Genomic DNA, 17732 nt, shown 5'->3' with positions numbered 1-17732 from the left:
GCTCATTAGTCAGTTTGTGTTTCTGGCCTTGGTTTTGTGAGAAACACCTGTAATAATTCACCATCAAAATCAAGTGGTTGCTGGGAGTCTTAAATAAAGACAGAAAATTCTGCAAATATGCAGCAGGTAGGCAGCATCTGTGGAGAGAGAAACAGAGTTAACATTTCAGGACAATCAGCCTGTAATAAAACACTTACTGCCTTCTGCTCATGGTGGCTGCAACTGCCACAATTCTGTGCCCGAGAAAGCGCTGTATCCAATGCATTGACTTTCCCAGGCACAGATTGTGCATGCTCACCAGGGCATTCTGATACCAAACTTTCACCACTGCCACTTATCTGCCCATTCCACCAACCTGCATATATCCTCTCTATATCTTTACCTCTGAAGAAGAGTCATACAGAATTGAAAAGTTAACTCTGTTTCTCACTCCACAGGTTATGATGTCAGAACTGAGTTTTTCCAGCATTTTCTGTTTTTACACCTATATCCAGTTGAAGTTTAACACTATCTTCCTCACTGTTCACAATACCTCCAACTTTCATGAACTCTGCAAATTTTGAAATGATGCTCTGTACACCAAGGTCTAGGCCATTAATTTATATCAGAAAGAACAGGGGTCCACACACCGACCCCTGGGGAACTCCGCTTTAAACTTTCCTCCAGTCTGAAAAACAACCATTCACCGCTACCCTCTGTTTCCTGTCACTCAGCCAATTCCATATCCATGTTGCTCTGTCCCTTTTATTCCATGAACTCTAACTTTGTTCACAAGTCTGTTGTGTGAGACTTTATCAAATGCCTTTTGGAAATCCATGTAAACCACATGAACAGCATCACCCTCCCCAACCCTCTCTGTTACCGCATCAAAGACTCGGTGCAAACGGGAGAATCCGGGAAGCGGGGGCGAGGATGGGGGAAGCGCTGCACCATCGGCTTCACGGCGCCGACCCGCTCCCCGTCCCCGCGGCAGCGGCGCTGAGAGTCGGTGTTAATGAGGCGACGATCACCCACATTCATCTTCCTGGTGCCGCACCGCGCATGCTCCATGCAGCAGGCGTTTTCCGGTGGCTGGGCCTTCCCACGGCTGCGCAGTGATGGAGATAGGGTGTATTCCCAGCCGCTTGGAATGCTGGGTTATAAGGTTCACCATTTCAAGAATAATATTAGAGCAGTCGGTGACATTTGGACTCATAGCATCTGTGCCACCCTTTCGGAGAGAATCAGTCCAATACCTCTGCTTACACTGAAAATATCTTCATTTCTGTATTTGTCCAATTCCCTTTTAAAATTTACTTTTGAATCTGATTGAACCAGTCTTTCAGGCAGCACATTCAGGATCACAGCAATTTGCTGCTGAGAGAAAAAAATGCGTTCCCTCACAGCATCTTTACTTTTTTTATCTCATGAATCTCCCACTTTCTAGCACTTGGTCCATAGTCTTGCGGGTTATGGCACTTGAGAAGCATATGCAGGCAGCTTTTCAATCAGTTGAGAATTTCTGCCCCTGATACCAGTTCAGACAGTGCGTTGCAGACCCTGGCTAACCTCTGAGTGAAAAAGACATCCTCAGCTCTTCTCTAATCTTTCTACGAATCACTTTAAGTCTGTATACCCTGGTCACTGACCTCTTTGTGAAGGTAAGTAGGCCCTGCCCATTTGCTCTATTAAGGCCCCTCACAATTATGTACAACTCAATCAAATCTCCTTTCAGCCTTCTCTGTTCCAAGGAGAACTACTGCAGCTTACCTGACATATCCTCATTGCTGCATTTGTCCAGTGCTGGCAATTTCCCAATAAATCTCCACTGTATTCTCTCCAGAGCAATTTCATCCTTTCTGTAATAAGATGACCAGAAGGCACACGGTATTCAAGTTGTGGCCTAATGATTTTTACAGTTCCAGCGTTACCCACCCTCCCTCCACTCTTATATACTATAGTCAGCTAATAAATGAAATGATTCCACATGCCCTCTGAACCATCTTATCAATCTCTACTGGTAAATTCAAGTATCGGTAGACATTTAATTTAACCCCATCACTTCCTCTACAACTCTGAGCATTCTCCCATTAACAGTGTAGTTTGTTTTTCTTTGCCTTGTTTGACCTCCCTAAGTGCATCACCTCACACTTCCCCAGGTAGAATTCCAGTTGCCAATTTTCTGCACACCTGACCAGTCCATTGATATGGGGGATGAGCAACACAGAATGAATCATACTTTCCGCACAATACACCTCACTGAAACAGAATTAATTCCAATCTCCCACAAAGTATGGGAAACTGAGTGCTGAATAATGCTGCCAAAGCTCACATAGAATACCAGAGACATTCAGATACATAATTAATCCCATTTTCCATAACAATAATGAGAATTTATAAATACAGAATGATTCACACATTGACGTTTTGTGCCACTGACTGATACAGAATTAATCCCACCCTCACATACAGTACCAGACATTGACCCATAAAGAAGGAATCCCACTCTCACAAACTGTCCACAAAAAAACGAAAAAAAGAACTGGAAAGACTCAATAAGCTAGACAGCATCTTTGGAGAGAAAGCTCTGAAGAACAGTCACATGGACTCAAAATGTTAACCCTGTCTTTCTCTACGCAAATGCTGTGTCAGGCCTGCTGAGTTTTTCCAGCATTTTTGTTTTTGTTTCAGATTTCTAGCATCGCAGTATTTTGCCTTTATCTCACAAAATGTTCCACAGACTGAGATACAGAATGAATCCCACACTCAGAGACACCACCTGTGACTGACACATACAGAACAAATCTCGCTTACATACAGTAACAGAATTTGATGGATATGATATGTATCCCACAATCACATTCACGACCAGAGGCTAATTGATGCAATTTAGATTTGACAACTGTCCAGTTGTGTCATATCACGATTTTCACAAAGGAAATGGGGAATTCTAAACATAACATGAGGCATCTTAACACGACTGGGGGACATTATTAGACCAGGAAGAAAATATTTACCCACAGAAAACGTCTTCAAAGAACAACAGGTAATATCTTCGGACAACAGGGGACACCTTCTGATCAGGTCACATTTTACAGAATGGAGAAGAAAAAAAGTACAAGAGGGATCGGATTTATACAGCCTGGAACAGATTTGCACTACAGGAAAGTATTTTACACAGCAGAGAATATCTCTCAACAGTTCCACAGTAGAGAGCACAGTTCCACATCAGACAGGACAGAACTGCAGCAGAGAGCACAGTTCTACAACAGAGAGCAGAGTTCTTTTCTTCTATTTGTCCATTGGATGTGGACATCGCTGGCTCGGCCAGCATTTATTGTCCATCGTTAATTGCCCTTGTTCCGAAGGCATTTAAGAGTCAAACACATTGCTGTGGATCTGGAGTCAAATGTAGGCCAGATAAGTTAAGGGCGGCAGATTTCCTTCCCTACAGGACATTAATGAACCAGATGGATACTTACGACAATCGACAATGGTTTCATGGTCATCATTAGAATTTTAATTCCAGATGTTTTATTGAATTCAAGTTCCAGCATCTGCCGTGGTGGGATTCTAACTCAGCAGTGAACACAGTTCCAAGCAGACAGCAAAGTTGCACAGCAGGGAAGATATTAAAAAAAAAACGGGAAAGCACTTTAAACACCGCAACACCTTTCAACAAGAGTACACATGCACAGGGAGCTAATTTAGGCAACAGCAAATTCGTTACGAATATGGGACATATTTATGCAAGAGAGAACGCCTTTACATAAATGGTGAGTCACTCCATGCTCCTTTGCCTTACTATCGTCCTGTGTGCGGACAGTCTCTTACTGCTCTTCTGTGTCGTGCTCTGTCTTACATTCTTGGGCGAGTTGCAAAGTGGAATTGAGTCGCCAGGGGGAGCCGCTGAATACGTGTGCTCTTGTTGAATAACAAAACAGGAATGAACGTTGCTCGAACACAACAACAAGAGACGTAACACAAAAACATCAGCAGGTAGCAGAGTGGCGCAGCGGAAGCGTGCTGGGCCCATAACCCAGAGGTCGATGGATCGAAACCATTCTCTGCTATTTACTTTTTCATTAAAAGAAGGAAGAAACATTTGGCCTCTCCCCACAACTTTCCCTGATATTTCTTTACCGTACACAGGAATTTTAATCGGCTTCTCGCTTCCAGTAACCACTTCAGTCTATAACAAATCTCTGTCATGTTTTTTATTCACACAAGAACACAAGCTGTAAATGCGGCAAACACGCACAAGCCTAGATTTTCTCTCATCCCATTTCTCCCAAAGAGATGACACAGGCGTGATGGTCCGCTTGCCCTTCTCTTGTTCTCTAACACGCTATTATTGCCTGAAGAGCAAAAGCTATTCCCTTAAATGGAAAAAAAAATGCATATAATGAAGTTTATACGTATAAGCTGCAGTATGTCCGATCTACCGGACACCCTGCAGTAATTCACCATGCTAATTTGGACAACAGTGTCCACCTTTCGACATGTCCCATCGAGAGTATCAGCATAGCGGAGACAGCATCACGTCAAAGACACAGTTAATCAATATTTGGACAGGTTCCTTCTTAATCGCTGACTCAAAACATGGAATTCTGTCCCCCAAATCATCATGAACCAAGAACGTGAAGTTTCATTCCCTCGGGCTTGCATTCTACATATTGTACTAAATACTTATTTGAGTTTCAGATTGTTTCCTGTCTTGTTTTATCTGTTAATCACCGATCAAATTTTAACGAGTTCAGTTTATCGCTCATTCCCTCCTTATCGCACTTGCTTAAGGTGAAAACTGTAGCATGTGTGTGACCATTCTCCTCGAACTGAATGCCTGCCTCTAACATATTGTGAGATTTTTAGATGCTCATTTACTGTCAGATTATTAATTAATTCTCCTTCGCTACTCGTTAGTGAAATTAGTAAAAACCTTTTGTCTTGTGGTTCAGTCTGCAGGGTAGAGGGCAGGAGAGATTCAATGGCAATAGAATTGGTGCTGCAAGGCTACAGGGAATGGTAAAGGAACAAGTAACAAAAACCAGAGATGATTCTAAAGGAGTGTGAATGGATGAATGATGAACAGCTGCCATCCGAAAGCAAAAACAAGAGAAAAATGAGATTAAAACCAAACGTGCAAAGAAAAAGGAACCAGAATGGGGAAGAGCTTACAGGCATAAGAACATTAGAGATAGGAGCAAGAGGAGGCCTTTCAGCCCCTCGAGTCTACTCTGCCATTAAATAAGACCATGGCTGATCTGATTATGGCCTCAACTCCACTTTCCTGCCTGTCTCTCTCATTCCTTGATTTCCTTGTAAAATCTGTCTATTTCAGTCTGGAATATATTCCATGATCCAGCCTCCGCTGCTCTCAGTGAAGGGGAATTCCAAAGACTAACAATCTTCTGAGTGAAGAAATTCCTCCTCATCTCCATCTTGAATGGGAGATCCCTTATTTTTAAAACTCTGCCCTTCTAGTTCACACTGCAAGTGTAATTCTTAGCTCAATCAGGATTGCTTAGTAAGGATCATCCTCTGCCATTTCTGCTAACTCCAGCATGATGCCACAACCAAACACATCTTCCCCTCACCCCACTGTCAGAAATCTGTGGGGACCTTTCCCTCTGGGACAACCTGGTCCATTCCTCCTTCACCCCCAACACCTCCTCCCACGGCACCTTCCCATGCAAGCACAGAAGGTGCAACACCTGCTCATTTAGCTCCTCCCTCCTCACCATCCAAGGGCCCAAACACTCCTTTCAGATGAAGCAGCGCTTCACTTGCACTTCCTTCAATTTGGGCTACTGCATTCGCTGCTCCCAATACAGTCTCCTCTACATTAGAGAGACCAAATGTAGGCTGGGTGACTGCTTTGTGGAGCACCTTCATTCTGTCCACAAGCATGACCCAGACCTTCCTGTCGCTTGCCATTTTAACATCCCATCCTGATCTTATGCCCACATGTCCATCCTTGGCCTGCTGCAATGTTCCAGTTTAACCCAACACAAACTGGAGGAACAGCACCTCATCTTCCAAGTAGGCACTTTACAGCCTTCCAGACCTAACATTGAGTTCAGCAACTTCAGACCATGAACTCTCTCCTGCAAGGGATTTATTCTATCAGTCACCTTCTGGGATTCTAAGTGAATTTGCGACTCGTTCTGAATCTCTTAAAAGTGATGTGTGTGAACATATGAATTGGGAGCATGAAGAGACCACTCAGTCCCTCAGACCTGCTCGATATTCAAGAAGATAATGGCTGATCTGATTTTAGCCTCAACTCCAAATTCCAGTCTACCCCCGATAACCATTCACCCCTTTGCTTATCATGCATCTATCTACCTCTGCCTTAAAAATATTTAACTACCCCATGTTAGTTTGAATGTGTGTTTGACTCTTTATCAGCCAATGCTATTGCATGTGAATGTGGAAATCGTTCTGAATCTGAAATCTCTGTTAATGCATGGGAGTGAAGCAATCAGTCTGCATCTGTTATTCTCTGGAGCTGTGTATGAGATTGGCAGGCATTCGGATCTGTCACTAGGATATGCATATATATATATATATATATTTATATATAAAACTCTCATACTGTGAGTGAATTGATATTCACTCTAGTTCAGTCAATTGCATTTTATGTCTGTGATGCTATGTCAGTGTGGGAATCATATGTGTCTTTCAGTTCCTCGTGCTTTTTGTGAGTATGGGATTAATTCTCTATCTGTCAGTGGGATTAATTCTGTATCTATAATTCACTAGTACTGTATGAAATTGTGGGATTCATTTATTGCTTTTCAGTCACGTGTGTGTGTGTCTGTGTGTGTGGTCTTCCATTTGTATCTGTCAGCATCTGTTAGCATTTGTGAGTCTTGGACTCTCTTTACCTCTATCAGTGGTACAATTGGTGTGTCATCAGCAGTGGTGATGTGCTATTGCTGCTGGTCCAGAATAATATTCCAGGGTTTCGAATCTCACCACGATAAATGGTGAAACCTGCTCTGGTACCTCAACTCCATTGTGTTGTGTGGCACTGCCACTGTGCTAAATGGGATAGATTTCAAACAAATCAACAACTATGTGCTTGATTTTAAAATGGCAGCAAGCCACTCAGTTCTATTAAAGGAATAAAACCGAATGGGCCACTTAGCATCAACTGGAATCCCTGTCAATCCTTACTAACGTTTTGGCACTAGTGAAGCAACAGCCTCACATAGTCATGCTCATGGGAACATTCCTGACAATCTCCCAGATACCACCACCACTGAAAGGACAGATCAGCAGCAGATATAACAGTTGCCCTGGGAGTCCTCAAAATCGATTCCAGTCTCATGGCATCAGGTCAACCATTTTCAAGGAAACCCCCTGCAGATTAATACGTACTGACGCCCACTATCCACTCTTCAGCTCATGAAGCAATACTCCTCCATGTTGAACACCACTTGGAGGACGCACTGATGATGGCAAGGGCAGAGAATGCAAGCTGGGCGGGTCATCACCAAAAATATCCTTGTAGCACCACCACAGACCGGGTCTGCAGCAGATAGTGAGGAGAAAATCATTGTTGAACTCATCCTCAACAACCTCCCCACAGCAGATGTATCTATCCATGGCAGGAGCGGTAGGAGTGAACATTGCACAGTCCCTATGGAGATGAAGACACATCTTTACTTCGAGGATACACTCCATTGTGTTGTGTGGCACTACCATCGTGCTAAATGGCATTTAATTCAAACAGATCTAACACCTCTAGTCTTGGCACCCATGAGGTGCTGTGGGTCATCAGCTGCAGAATTGTACTTAGCCACAGTCTGTAACCTCATGGCCTGGCATATTCTCCACTCTACCATTACCGTCAAGCCAGGAGATCAACCAGGCCAGGAACAGCACCAGGCATAACTAAAACTGAGGTGTCAACCTGCTGAAGCCACAAAACAAGACATAAGCAGCAAGTGATAGTCCGAGTTAAGCAATTCCACAACCAACGGGTCAGATCTAACTGTGCAGTCCTGCCACATCCAGTCATGAATGGAAGCTTCACAAATAGCCCCATCGTCAAAGTTTGAGGAGCCCAGCACATCAGTGCAAAAGATAAGGCTGAAGCATTCACAACAACCTTCATGCAGATGTGCTGAGTGGCTGATCCATGTCAGCCTCGTTCGGAGGTCCCCAGCATCACAGATGCCAATCTTCAGTCCATTCGATTCACTCCACATGATACGAAGACACGGCTGAAGGCACGGGGTACTGCAAAGGTTACAGGCCCTGACAATATTCCAGCAATAGCACTGTAGGCATGTGATCCAGAACTTGCTGCGCCCCTGGCCAAGCTGTTCCAGTATGGCTACTGCACTAGTATCTATCCAGCGATGTTGATATTTACCCAGGCATGTCCTCTATAAAAAAAGCAAAACAGATCCAACCTGGCCAATTACTGCCCCATCAGTCTACTCTCGATCATTAGTAAGGTGATAGAAGGGGCCATCAACAGGGCTAACAAGTGGCAATAACCTACTCACTGGCGCTCAATTTGGATTCCACAGGGACCACTCAGCTCCTGACCTCATTGCAGCCTTGGTTCAAACATGAACAGAAGAGCTGAACTCCAAAGAGGAGGCGAGAAGGACTGCCCTTGACATCAAGGCAGCATTTGATAGAGTGTGGCATCAAGGAACCTTAGCAACACTGGAGTCAATGGGAATCAGGGGGAAAGCTCTCCGCTGGCTGGAGTCATTTCTAGCACAAAGGAAGGTGGTTGTGATCGTTGGAGATCAATCATCTGAGTCCCAGGATGTCACTTCAGGAGTTATCCAGGGGAGTATCCAAGGCCCAATCAACTTCATCTGCTTTAGCAATGACTTTTGTCCATCAACTGCAGGAAATGGGCATGTTTGCTGATGATTGCACAATGGTCCGCACCATTCACAACTCCTCAGGTACTGAAGCAGTCCATGTCCAAATACAGCAAGACCTGGACATTACCCAAACTTGGCCTGACAAGTGGAAATTATCATTCGCACCACAGAAGAGCCAGGCAATGACCATCTCCAACAAGAAAGAAACTAACCATCGCTCTTTGACATTCAATGGCATTGCCATTGCTGAATTCCCAACTATCAACATCCTGGTGGTTACCATTGACCAGAAACTGAACTGGAGTAGGCATATAGATACAGTGGCTACAAGCACAGGTCAAAGGCTAGGAATACTGCAGCAAGTAACAAAGCTCCTGGCTCTCCAAAGCCTACCCACCATCTGTAAGGCTCATGTCAAGACTGTGATGGAATACTCTCCATTTGCCTGGATGAGTGCAGCTCCAACCACATTCAAGCAGCTAGACACAACCCAAAACAAAGCAGCCCACTTGATTGGCAACCCATTCAAAAACATTCACTCATCCACCACTGATGCACAGTCACAGTGTGTACCATCTGCAAGATGCACTTCAGAAACCCACCATTCCTCCTGAAACAGCACCGTCCAAACCCACAATGACGAGTTTTTAGAAGGACAAGGGCAGCAGGCACATAGGAACACCACCACCTGGAAATTTCCCTCGAAGCCACTCACCACCCTGACTTGTAAATATACTGTCATTCATTCACAGTTGCTGGGTCAAAATCCTGAAATTCCTTCCCTTAACAGCACTGTGGGTGTACCTACACCACATGGACTGCAGCGGTTCAAGAAAGCAGCTCACCACCACCTACTCAAGGGAAACTAGGAATGGCCAATAAATGCTGGTGTAGCCAGCGATGCCCACATCCCATGAATGAATATAGGGAGAAAAATAAAAACAGCTGCTCCTTTCAGCATCTGGCACTGAACATGTGTTGAGAATTATTGTCTATCTGTCAGTCTCTGTCACTCAGTGTATGTGACTGAGTATGGGATTCATTGTATAACATTCAGTCTCTGGGATTGTTTACGTTTTCATTCATTCGATGCAAATTTTCAGCTCAGTTACAGATCACTGATGTGGTAGCTATTAAGCAAGCAATGTTTGTAAGTTTTGGGCCAGTGTTAAATGTCTGTCACTGTGAACACATTTGTGAAAGATAATGTATCTTTCAACCTGCTACTCACTTGGGATGCGGGTGTTACTCAGGTTATACTGATCGATTTGATCTGAGACACTCAGTCTGATTCTGAGTAAGAATTTTGATATGGATGTAAAATGGAGATCAGTCTGGAACTGGCACAGTATTCTCAATCTGACATTGAAAATTTAGGATTAGTATGAAAGTTACAGCTCAGTTCATACTCATCGAATTGATATTGCATCTTTTGTTTCATAAAACTGGAATCAACGTTTGTATCTCAGGTTATACTCGCTTTCAGAATATCTCGCTCTGATAATGTACTTGAGTTTTGGATTTGCATCTAATGTATATGTCAGGACAGACAATGGGAATTGACACTGCAATTTATAAACCCGAGATGTGTGCAAATATTGGACTCGTACTTCACATGAATCTCAGGGTATATTATTCAGGTTAATTCTGTAAACTTGAAACTGACACCGCTGTGTTCGTTTTATCTGATATTTAAATGTTGACATGGAAACAGCGTCTGTCTCTCCTGTTCTGTTTGATTGATGGATTGAAAATATCACTCTGGAACTGATGACCTGCCTGTGTCTCTGTGCTCTGTCAGTGACAATGTACGTACTGTGTGAGAGGAGCCGGCGGGGATCTTTATTCTAACTTGGCTGGTGGAAACATCACATTTATTCCGGTTCCTTCATTTATTTGCCTGTATATTTTAGAATATAGAGTATATTTTTGAACTCAAGTGCAAATGAGGTTGAAGACACCGATTCCTTTAGTTTAATCTGTCTATTAATAATCATTATGAACGGTTTGAGAGGCTGTAGCTCTAATTGGATACTCTGTTCTCAATCAAATTCCTAACCAATCGGAGAGCCAGGGAGAAGAAATTGGAAGTTTGGATTGGCTTACATTTTCAAATTCGAAATGCCCGCCAATTTCAGTACAGGAAAAATACAAAATAACTGAACGCCAGTCTGAATGTGTCAATCTCTTATCTGTAACCGGCAGTAATAAGACCCGTTCAGCAATTTAAATCAGCTCAAATCAGTGGAAAAGCAAAAACGTATAGATTACCAACCAACTCCTTCACACAGACTTCATGGGGACTGAGAAAAGCGGCTGGTTTCTGATCCTCTCCATTAAAAGCGGCCGGGAATGTTACAACAGGGAGTGCGGAGCGAATCCCCGACACCAAACCGCCTGGGTTAGGCAGCTTTGTGTCCGGAGAATAGGGAGACCCGGGGGGAGGGGGGCGTGTGCAGATCTGAAACCGCTGCAATGGACTCAGGTCCTGTGAGTGCTCAACTCTCACTGATTCCGGCCTCTGGGAAAACTGCGGAATAAACAGATCAGCCGGAACATGTCCGCTCCGTTTCCGAGTTTACTCTGTTCCTGGAGCGGCGTTCAGGTCACCCGAGAGTAAAAACAAAGCATTTAATACACCAGTCGTGACATTTTTCATAGTTTTCATGAATGTACCGGGACAAACTCGATATTTCTGACTGAAATATTTATGAAAATATCGACTCTGACTGACATTCAATTCTTCAGTTCACTAACGCGGGCTATGTGGGAGCAGAGAAACAGCGCAATGCAGAGGGAACTGAAAACACAAGTAAACAAATCAGAAACAGATAAATCCACCGTTACAATAACTCCATCTCTGACTCCCTCCTGACAGTGAGCAGCCCTTTCACAGACTCTGTGGGTGGCTCTGAAAAGAGCCTTTGGGTTATTAGATTAAAGAATGGCCGCTTCACTTGGTCTTCGAGCCCGCAGCGGCGCTGGTTTTCTTGGGCAGCAGCACGGCCTGGATATTAGGCAGCACCCCGCCCTGAGCGATGGTCACCCCTCCCAGCAGCTTGTTGAGCTCCTCGTCGTTGCGGACGGCCAGCTGCAGGTGTCTGGGGATGATGCGGGTCTTCTTGTTGTCCCGGGCCGCGTTACCGGCCAGCTCGAGGATTTCAGCCGTCAGATACTCCAGCACAGCAGCCAGATAGACCGGGGCTCCGGCACCCACACGCTCAGCATAGTTGCCCTTTCTCAGGTGCCTGTGAACACGGCCCACCGGGAACTGCAGTCCAGCCCGGGAGGAGCGAGACTTGGGCTTGGATCGAGATTTACCACCGGTCTTTCCTCTTCCAGACATTTCCACAATCTCACAAACACTTTCACAGAGAATGAGGAAATCCTCTCACACTCGCTTCTCTTATAGCTTCGGGATGAATGGTGCTGCGGGCATTGCTGATTGGTCACTTTGTGCTGCGTCTCATAATGTTGTTCATATCACCAATCAGATATCTACTGAACTCACCAATCCGGAGACTCCACGGAGTGAGGGCGGAAAATAACGGCGCCAAATTTTGATATTTCAACCGATCTTTTTTCAAATTTTAAAAGCCCGCCAAATTTGTAAAAAGAAATGAAAAATAACGGACAGAACATAGCACGAATTGGAAATGACGACGAAGTTTTAAGAATACGCGTCCCTGATGGGACTATTTCACATTTTATCCCATGTTCCAAATCGCTTTTAGAATCCGTGATCCGGGGGTCAATCTCGATCCTTTATGAAACCCTGTTAGCAGCCGCAGAAAGTCCCATTTACATCGTTCTGCAAACGGACGGTATATTGTAGATATTTATAACAGACAAAAGTGAACATTTTTGCCAGCGTTGAGACTGAAGGTTGCTGCACAACCGGGGCTGATAGGAAATGAACTGATCGATTATTGAGACCAAACTTGACCAGAACTGGAAACTGACACATTTGCGTTCTATTCTCTCTCTCCAAAACCAGGGAAAGGAGTCGAATATTAACGCGTCTTAAAACAAAGCGCCGAGGGTAATCGGCAAGTCATTACTTTAAGAGGCATTATTAACGAAACTCAATAATTGAACGAGGGTTAAATCTACATTACCGAGAATCTGTGATTGAAACAAAAAGAAAATAACAATTAGATAATTCAAAATTCTTCACAGTAAAAGTCATAACTTTAGAAGTGGAGCAATCGTATAGCTTTTTCAGGGAGATTGTGGGTGGCTCTTAAAAGAGCCGTTGTGTTTCGGGTGTTGTTCAGTCCGTTGTGGGGTTTTACTTGGAGCTGGTGTACTTGGTCACCGCCTTTGTCCCTTCCGACACGGCGTGCTTGGCCAGTTCCCCGGGCAGCAGCAGGCGCACGGCGGTCTGGATCTCCCGGGAGCTGATGGTGCTGCGCTTGTTGTAATGGGCCAGGCGGGAAGCCTCACCCGCGATGCGCTCGAAAATATCGCTCACGAACGAGTTCATGATGCTCATGGCCTTGGAGGAGATGCCGGTGTCGGGGTGAACCTGCTTCATCACTTTGTAGATGTAGATGGAGTAACTCTCCTTCCTCGACCTTCGCCGCTTCTTGCCGCCCTTTCCTGACGGTTTACTCACCGCTTTCTTGGCGCCTTTCTTAGCAACTGGTTTCTTCTTCTCTTCAACCATCTTCAATCTCAATTTCAGACACAGAAATAAACCAAACCCCTTCCGTCCGCTCATTAAATAGACAGTCTGATAGATATATGCTAATGAGGAATGGGAGAACAATGATTCTGATTGGACATATTTAAAACAAAACACGTCTTCTATTTCTGTGATTTTCCGAATGGATAGATCAATGGACCAATCATATTTAGCTTTCTCCACCAATCATTAGCCTCCTTACTACAATCAGGAAATACATTTTACAAAGACCGTCTCCAGCTGGAGTTTCTCAGTGTGTAAAGATACACCGGGAAATGTCGCCTGGCTCTCGGTGCAAGGGACTGTTTCGGAATGTGGGATTCCTTCAGGAATTTTGAGGCTCTGGTAATGTGTGTGATTTACTCACTGTCTGATGCTGTGTGTGAGCGTGGGGTTCCTTCACTGTTTGGAAGGCCGTGGTACAGTGTGCGAGGGCTGGATTTATTCTGTATCTGTGACTTGATGGGACCATGTCTCAATGTTGGATTCATTTGATATCTTGAGGCTCATTGTGCATCTGTCCCTTATTGGTGCATGTAAATGAAATAATTCGCTTCTTGGGACTACACGCCAGTGCGAAATTAAATCAGTATGTGTTTCTCTCGGCCACGAAAACTATTGGATTTATTCTGTACCTGTCAGTCTCTGTAACTGTATGTGAATGAGATTCTTTATTTGTCAGTCTCTGGCTTTGTAGGTCAGAGTTGTATTGATTCGATGTCTTTTCAGTCTGTGGTACTATCTCTGAGTCTGAACTCATTCACTGTCAATGTCTGATAATGTGTGTGAATGTGAGATAAACTCTGTACCTGTCAACATCCGTTGCTGAATGGGAGTGTGAAATTCAGTCTGTATCGGTCAGTCTCTGGTACTGATTCAGAGTGTGTGATTCATTCTCAATAGCCCCATCTGTTGCAATTTTTGGCAGAAGTAATCCCACTGTCACATACAGCACCAAAGACTGACAAATGTAGAATTTGCCTCAATGGATAGTATTGGATATGAATGGGATCAATTCTCTCTCAATCAGTGATACTGTGTGGGAGCTTGCAATTCATTTTGTTTCTGTTGGACTCTGGTACCCTGTGTAAGCGTTGATGCCATTTTGTAACTCAGTGCCTGATGTCTTCAGAAATGAAGGATTCATTTTGTCTCTATCAGTTCTTGGCTGAGATTCCTCTGTGTTTCTTTGTCTATGGCACTGTGTGAATGTCAGATTCATTCCGTATCTCTACAACTCTGGGACAATTTGCGATTCATCCTGTATCTTTCAGTCAAGGTGCTTTGTGTGATGTGGGATTCATACTGTATCTGTCACTCTCTGGCACTGTGGTGAATGTGGGATTTTTTTTTGTGTGTATATGTCTTTCAACCTCCAGTACAATGTGACTGTGGAATTCATTCTGTTTTTGATAGTCTCTGGCGTGGTGTGCATGCTGGGATTCATTCTGTATTAGTCTCTTTTTTACTGTGTATTGGTCTTCATACTGTCTGTCTCAGTGTCTGGTGTTGTGTAAGATTTGCTGAGTAGTCTCTGGTGCTGTATTTTTTTTTATTCATGTGATCTGGGCTATGGTGGCTGGAGCAGCATTTATTGCCCATCCCTTGTTGCCCTTGAGAAGGTGGTGGTGAGCTGCCTTCTTGAGCCGTTGCAGTCCATGTGTTGTGGGTGCACCCAGAGTGCTGTTAGGAAGGGAGTTCCAGGATTCTGACCCAGCAACAGGTGAAGGAATGGTGATATATTTCCAATTCAGGATGCTGAGTGACTTGACTGTATGTGAGAGAGACAGTTATTGTTTAGTTCTTAGTCTTTGATGCTGCATATGACTCTGGGATTGATTGTGTATCTGTATGTAACATTTATCCCAGGAATAGTGTTCAAAATGCTATCTTTAACACCTTCATATCTTTACAAAAGTAGATTTATCATCCCCATCCTTACCTGGTCTGGCTTATATTGGATCCTAGGACCAAGCACAGCAATGAAGTTGACTCTGAACTGCCATCTACAATTGCTGAGTAAACCACTCAGTTGTATTCAAAAAGGCAGCTCAACACTACCTACCCCAGGGCAATTAGGAATGGGCTCATATCCCATGAATGAATAAAAAAGCTCACATCTCCTACAGTAACCAGTTATCACTAACACTCTAGGTGATTGTCAGAATTGGGCCTACCTGAAAATATCTCCACTTCAGAGTTAAGTTCACATTTTCATATCAGGCTGACTATCTTTATTTTTAATCGAGCAGTCTTATCCAGTGGCCTTTATACGCATAAATGTTAAAAAGTGTCAGACTTATCAACTGCTCTTTAGACCTGTAATTATCTGACCTTGTGTAGTGAGTGAGGAGATTCCCCACTGGGTCGTGCAAAACAGGAATCTGGATGGAAATTAATTCCAATGCCTGGAAATCAGGTAGAAAACAAGTCTGAATTTCTGATTTACTTCCTCAGTAGATCAGGCTTCTTGCTGGGACCATGAACTTGCAAAGTGGTGTTTAAAACCAAACTATCCACGGTAGATCCCTCCTCATTTGCCAAGGTAAATCCGATGGAAACAGTTATACTTCAGTAGGAGAATTGGGATGGGTACCAGACACAGCTCAGGGCAACTGAACCTGCTATCATAGAGTGTAAAGGGTAATGGAGAAGAGGATGGCAGATAAATTAATCCCAATATGGAGTTATCCATGTTGCAGTTGAAACCTCATCAGTAATCAGCACTGGCTTAGTGTAGCTGGGACTATTAACCTTGGGAAAGGATGAATGTTGAGTGGATATGTTCGATGTCTATAAAGAGAAGCAATTGTGTCCATGTGAATAGATAATTTGAGCTCATTGTACAAGAGAGAAATAGAAAAAGAACAGAAGGAAAATTAAACAGGCCTGTGGGGAAAAGTATGTGCAGAGAGCTGGCACAGATACTATGGGCAGAATGGCCTCCCTCTGTTGTAACAATTGCGAGATTCTATTCTATGTATTATGAGTGTAAGTCTGACCTATGTTTAACATAAAATGTGTTTCAACTGGAGTTAATAGCTGTGGGTATTAATCAGCTATTATGTCAGAGTTTTGGATTAAAATTCCATTTCTGTGAACACAATCCTGAATGTGTGTATATCATACAATATGATTCATTGGCTGGTGTGTATGATCAGCTTCATCTAGTTTGTAGATACTCTGAGGTTTGGCGAGTAGTATGTAATGCATAGTTCACACTGCAATCTGTGTAAAATATTGGGATTCATGCAATATCTTCCAAGCAGGTACTGTTTGCCTGTTCTTTTTTGTCATTTAATGTGTATTTAAGGTTCTCCTTTTGTTTTGGTAACACAGTGTCTTGCAATCTGAGGCCGGGGGTGGGGGGGGTGTGGGTGTGGTGGTGGTGATGGTGGGGTGTAATTATGCTCAGCGATTTGCAAAGGTCCCACACAGGAGTTTATTACACAAAATTAGAACTTGTGATTGGGGATCATACATTAGCATGGATCGAGGATTAGTTAATGGACAGAAAACAGTGTAGGAATAAACAGGACATTTTGGATTGGTAGGCTCTAACTTACTCTTGAAAATACATGGCCATCAGTTACTTACAACATATATTGATGACTAACTGGAACATATCCATGTTTGTTGATGATAGAAAATTAGGTGGAAAATTAATCTGTGAGGAGGACACAAAAAAGCTGCTAAGGCAGATAGACAGGTTGTCTGAGTTGGCAAGAACATGGCAGATAGAATACAATATGGTGGTGTGAGTGTGCCCAGTTTGTAGGGGGAAAAAGAACATGTGTGAATGTGAGAGACTGGAACATCTTTGCACTCAGAGGGAGCTGGGTGTCCTTGTACATGAATTACAGAAAGTTAATCTGCAGGTGCAGAAAGCAGATAGGAAGGGAGGTGTTATGTTCACATTTGTTCCAAAGGATTGGATTATAGGAGTGAAAAATCTTACAATTGTACAGACACTAGTGAGACTACACCTGGAGTACTGTGTACAGTTTGGTCTCCTTACATAAGGAAGGGCATGGTTGCTCTAGAGGGAGGGCAATAATTGTTCATGAGATTGGTTCCTGTGACAAGTGGATTTTTTAATGAGGAGATATAGTAGACTAGCTCTATATTCCCTGGCGTTTAGAAGAATGGTGATCTAAATTATACATTTTAAACTCTTAAGCGGATTGTCAGGGTAGATGCTAAGAAAA

General features: G+C 43.6%; 2 protein-coding genes and 1 non-coding gene across 3 annotated transcripts in view; 1 reads left to right on the top strand and 2 right to left on the bottom strand.

The window, feature by feature from the left end:
• The window catches only part of LOC121274523 (histone H2B-like), a 19400-nt gene extending 5849 nt beyond the window's left edge, over positions 1–13551 (bottom strand). The window contains exons 1-2 of the mRNA XM_041181863.1: positions 13110–13551; positions 2129–2132 (exon numbers count right to left, since the gene is read on the bottom strand). Coding sequence (XP_041037797.1) covers positions 13129–13506 — 378 coding nt within the window. The 5' untranslated portion in view covers positions 13507–13551 and the 3' untranslated portion in view covers positions 2129–2132; positions 13110–13128. The remainder of the gene's footprint in view (positions 1–2128; positions 2133–13109) is intronic.
• On the top strand, positions 3981–4052 carry trnam-cau. The gene has a single exon. It is a non-coding gene; the product is annotated as a tRNA-Met (tRNA).
• LOC121274531 (histone H2A-like) lies at positions 11715–13107 on the bottom strand. The gene has a single exon (XM_041181871.1). It carries the CDS (start codon positions 12181–12183, stop codon positions 11791–11793), a length of 393 nt encoding a protein of 130 aa, XP_041037805.1. The 5' UTR covers positions 12184–13107; the 3' UTR covers positions 11715–11790.
• Positions 13552–17732: the final 4181 nt, after the last annotated feature.

Source organism: Carcharodon carcharias, assembly GCF_017639515.1.
Source record: "Carcharodon carcharias isolate sCarCar2 chromosome 37 unlocalized genomic scaffold, sCarCar2.pri SUPER_37_unloc_1, whole genome shotgun sequence".
Taxonomy (NCBI): domain Eukaryota; kingdom Metazoa; phylum Chordata; class Chondrichthyes; order Lamniformes; family Lamnidae; genus Carcharodon; species Carcharodon carcharias.
The sequence above is the reverse complement of the archived record's forward strand: the minus strand, read 5'-3'. Positions and strand labels throughout refer to the sequence as shown.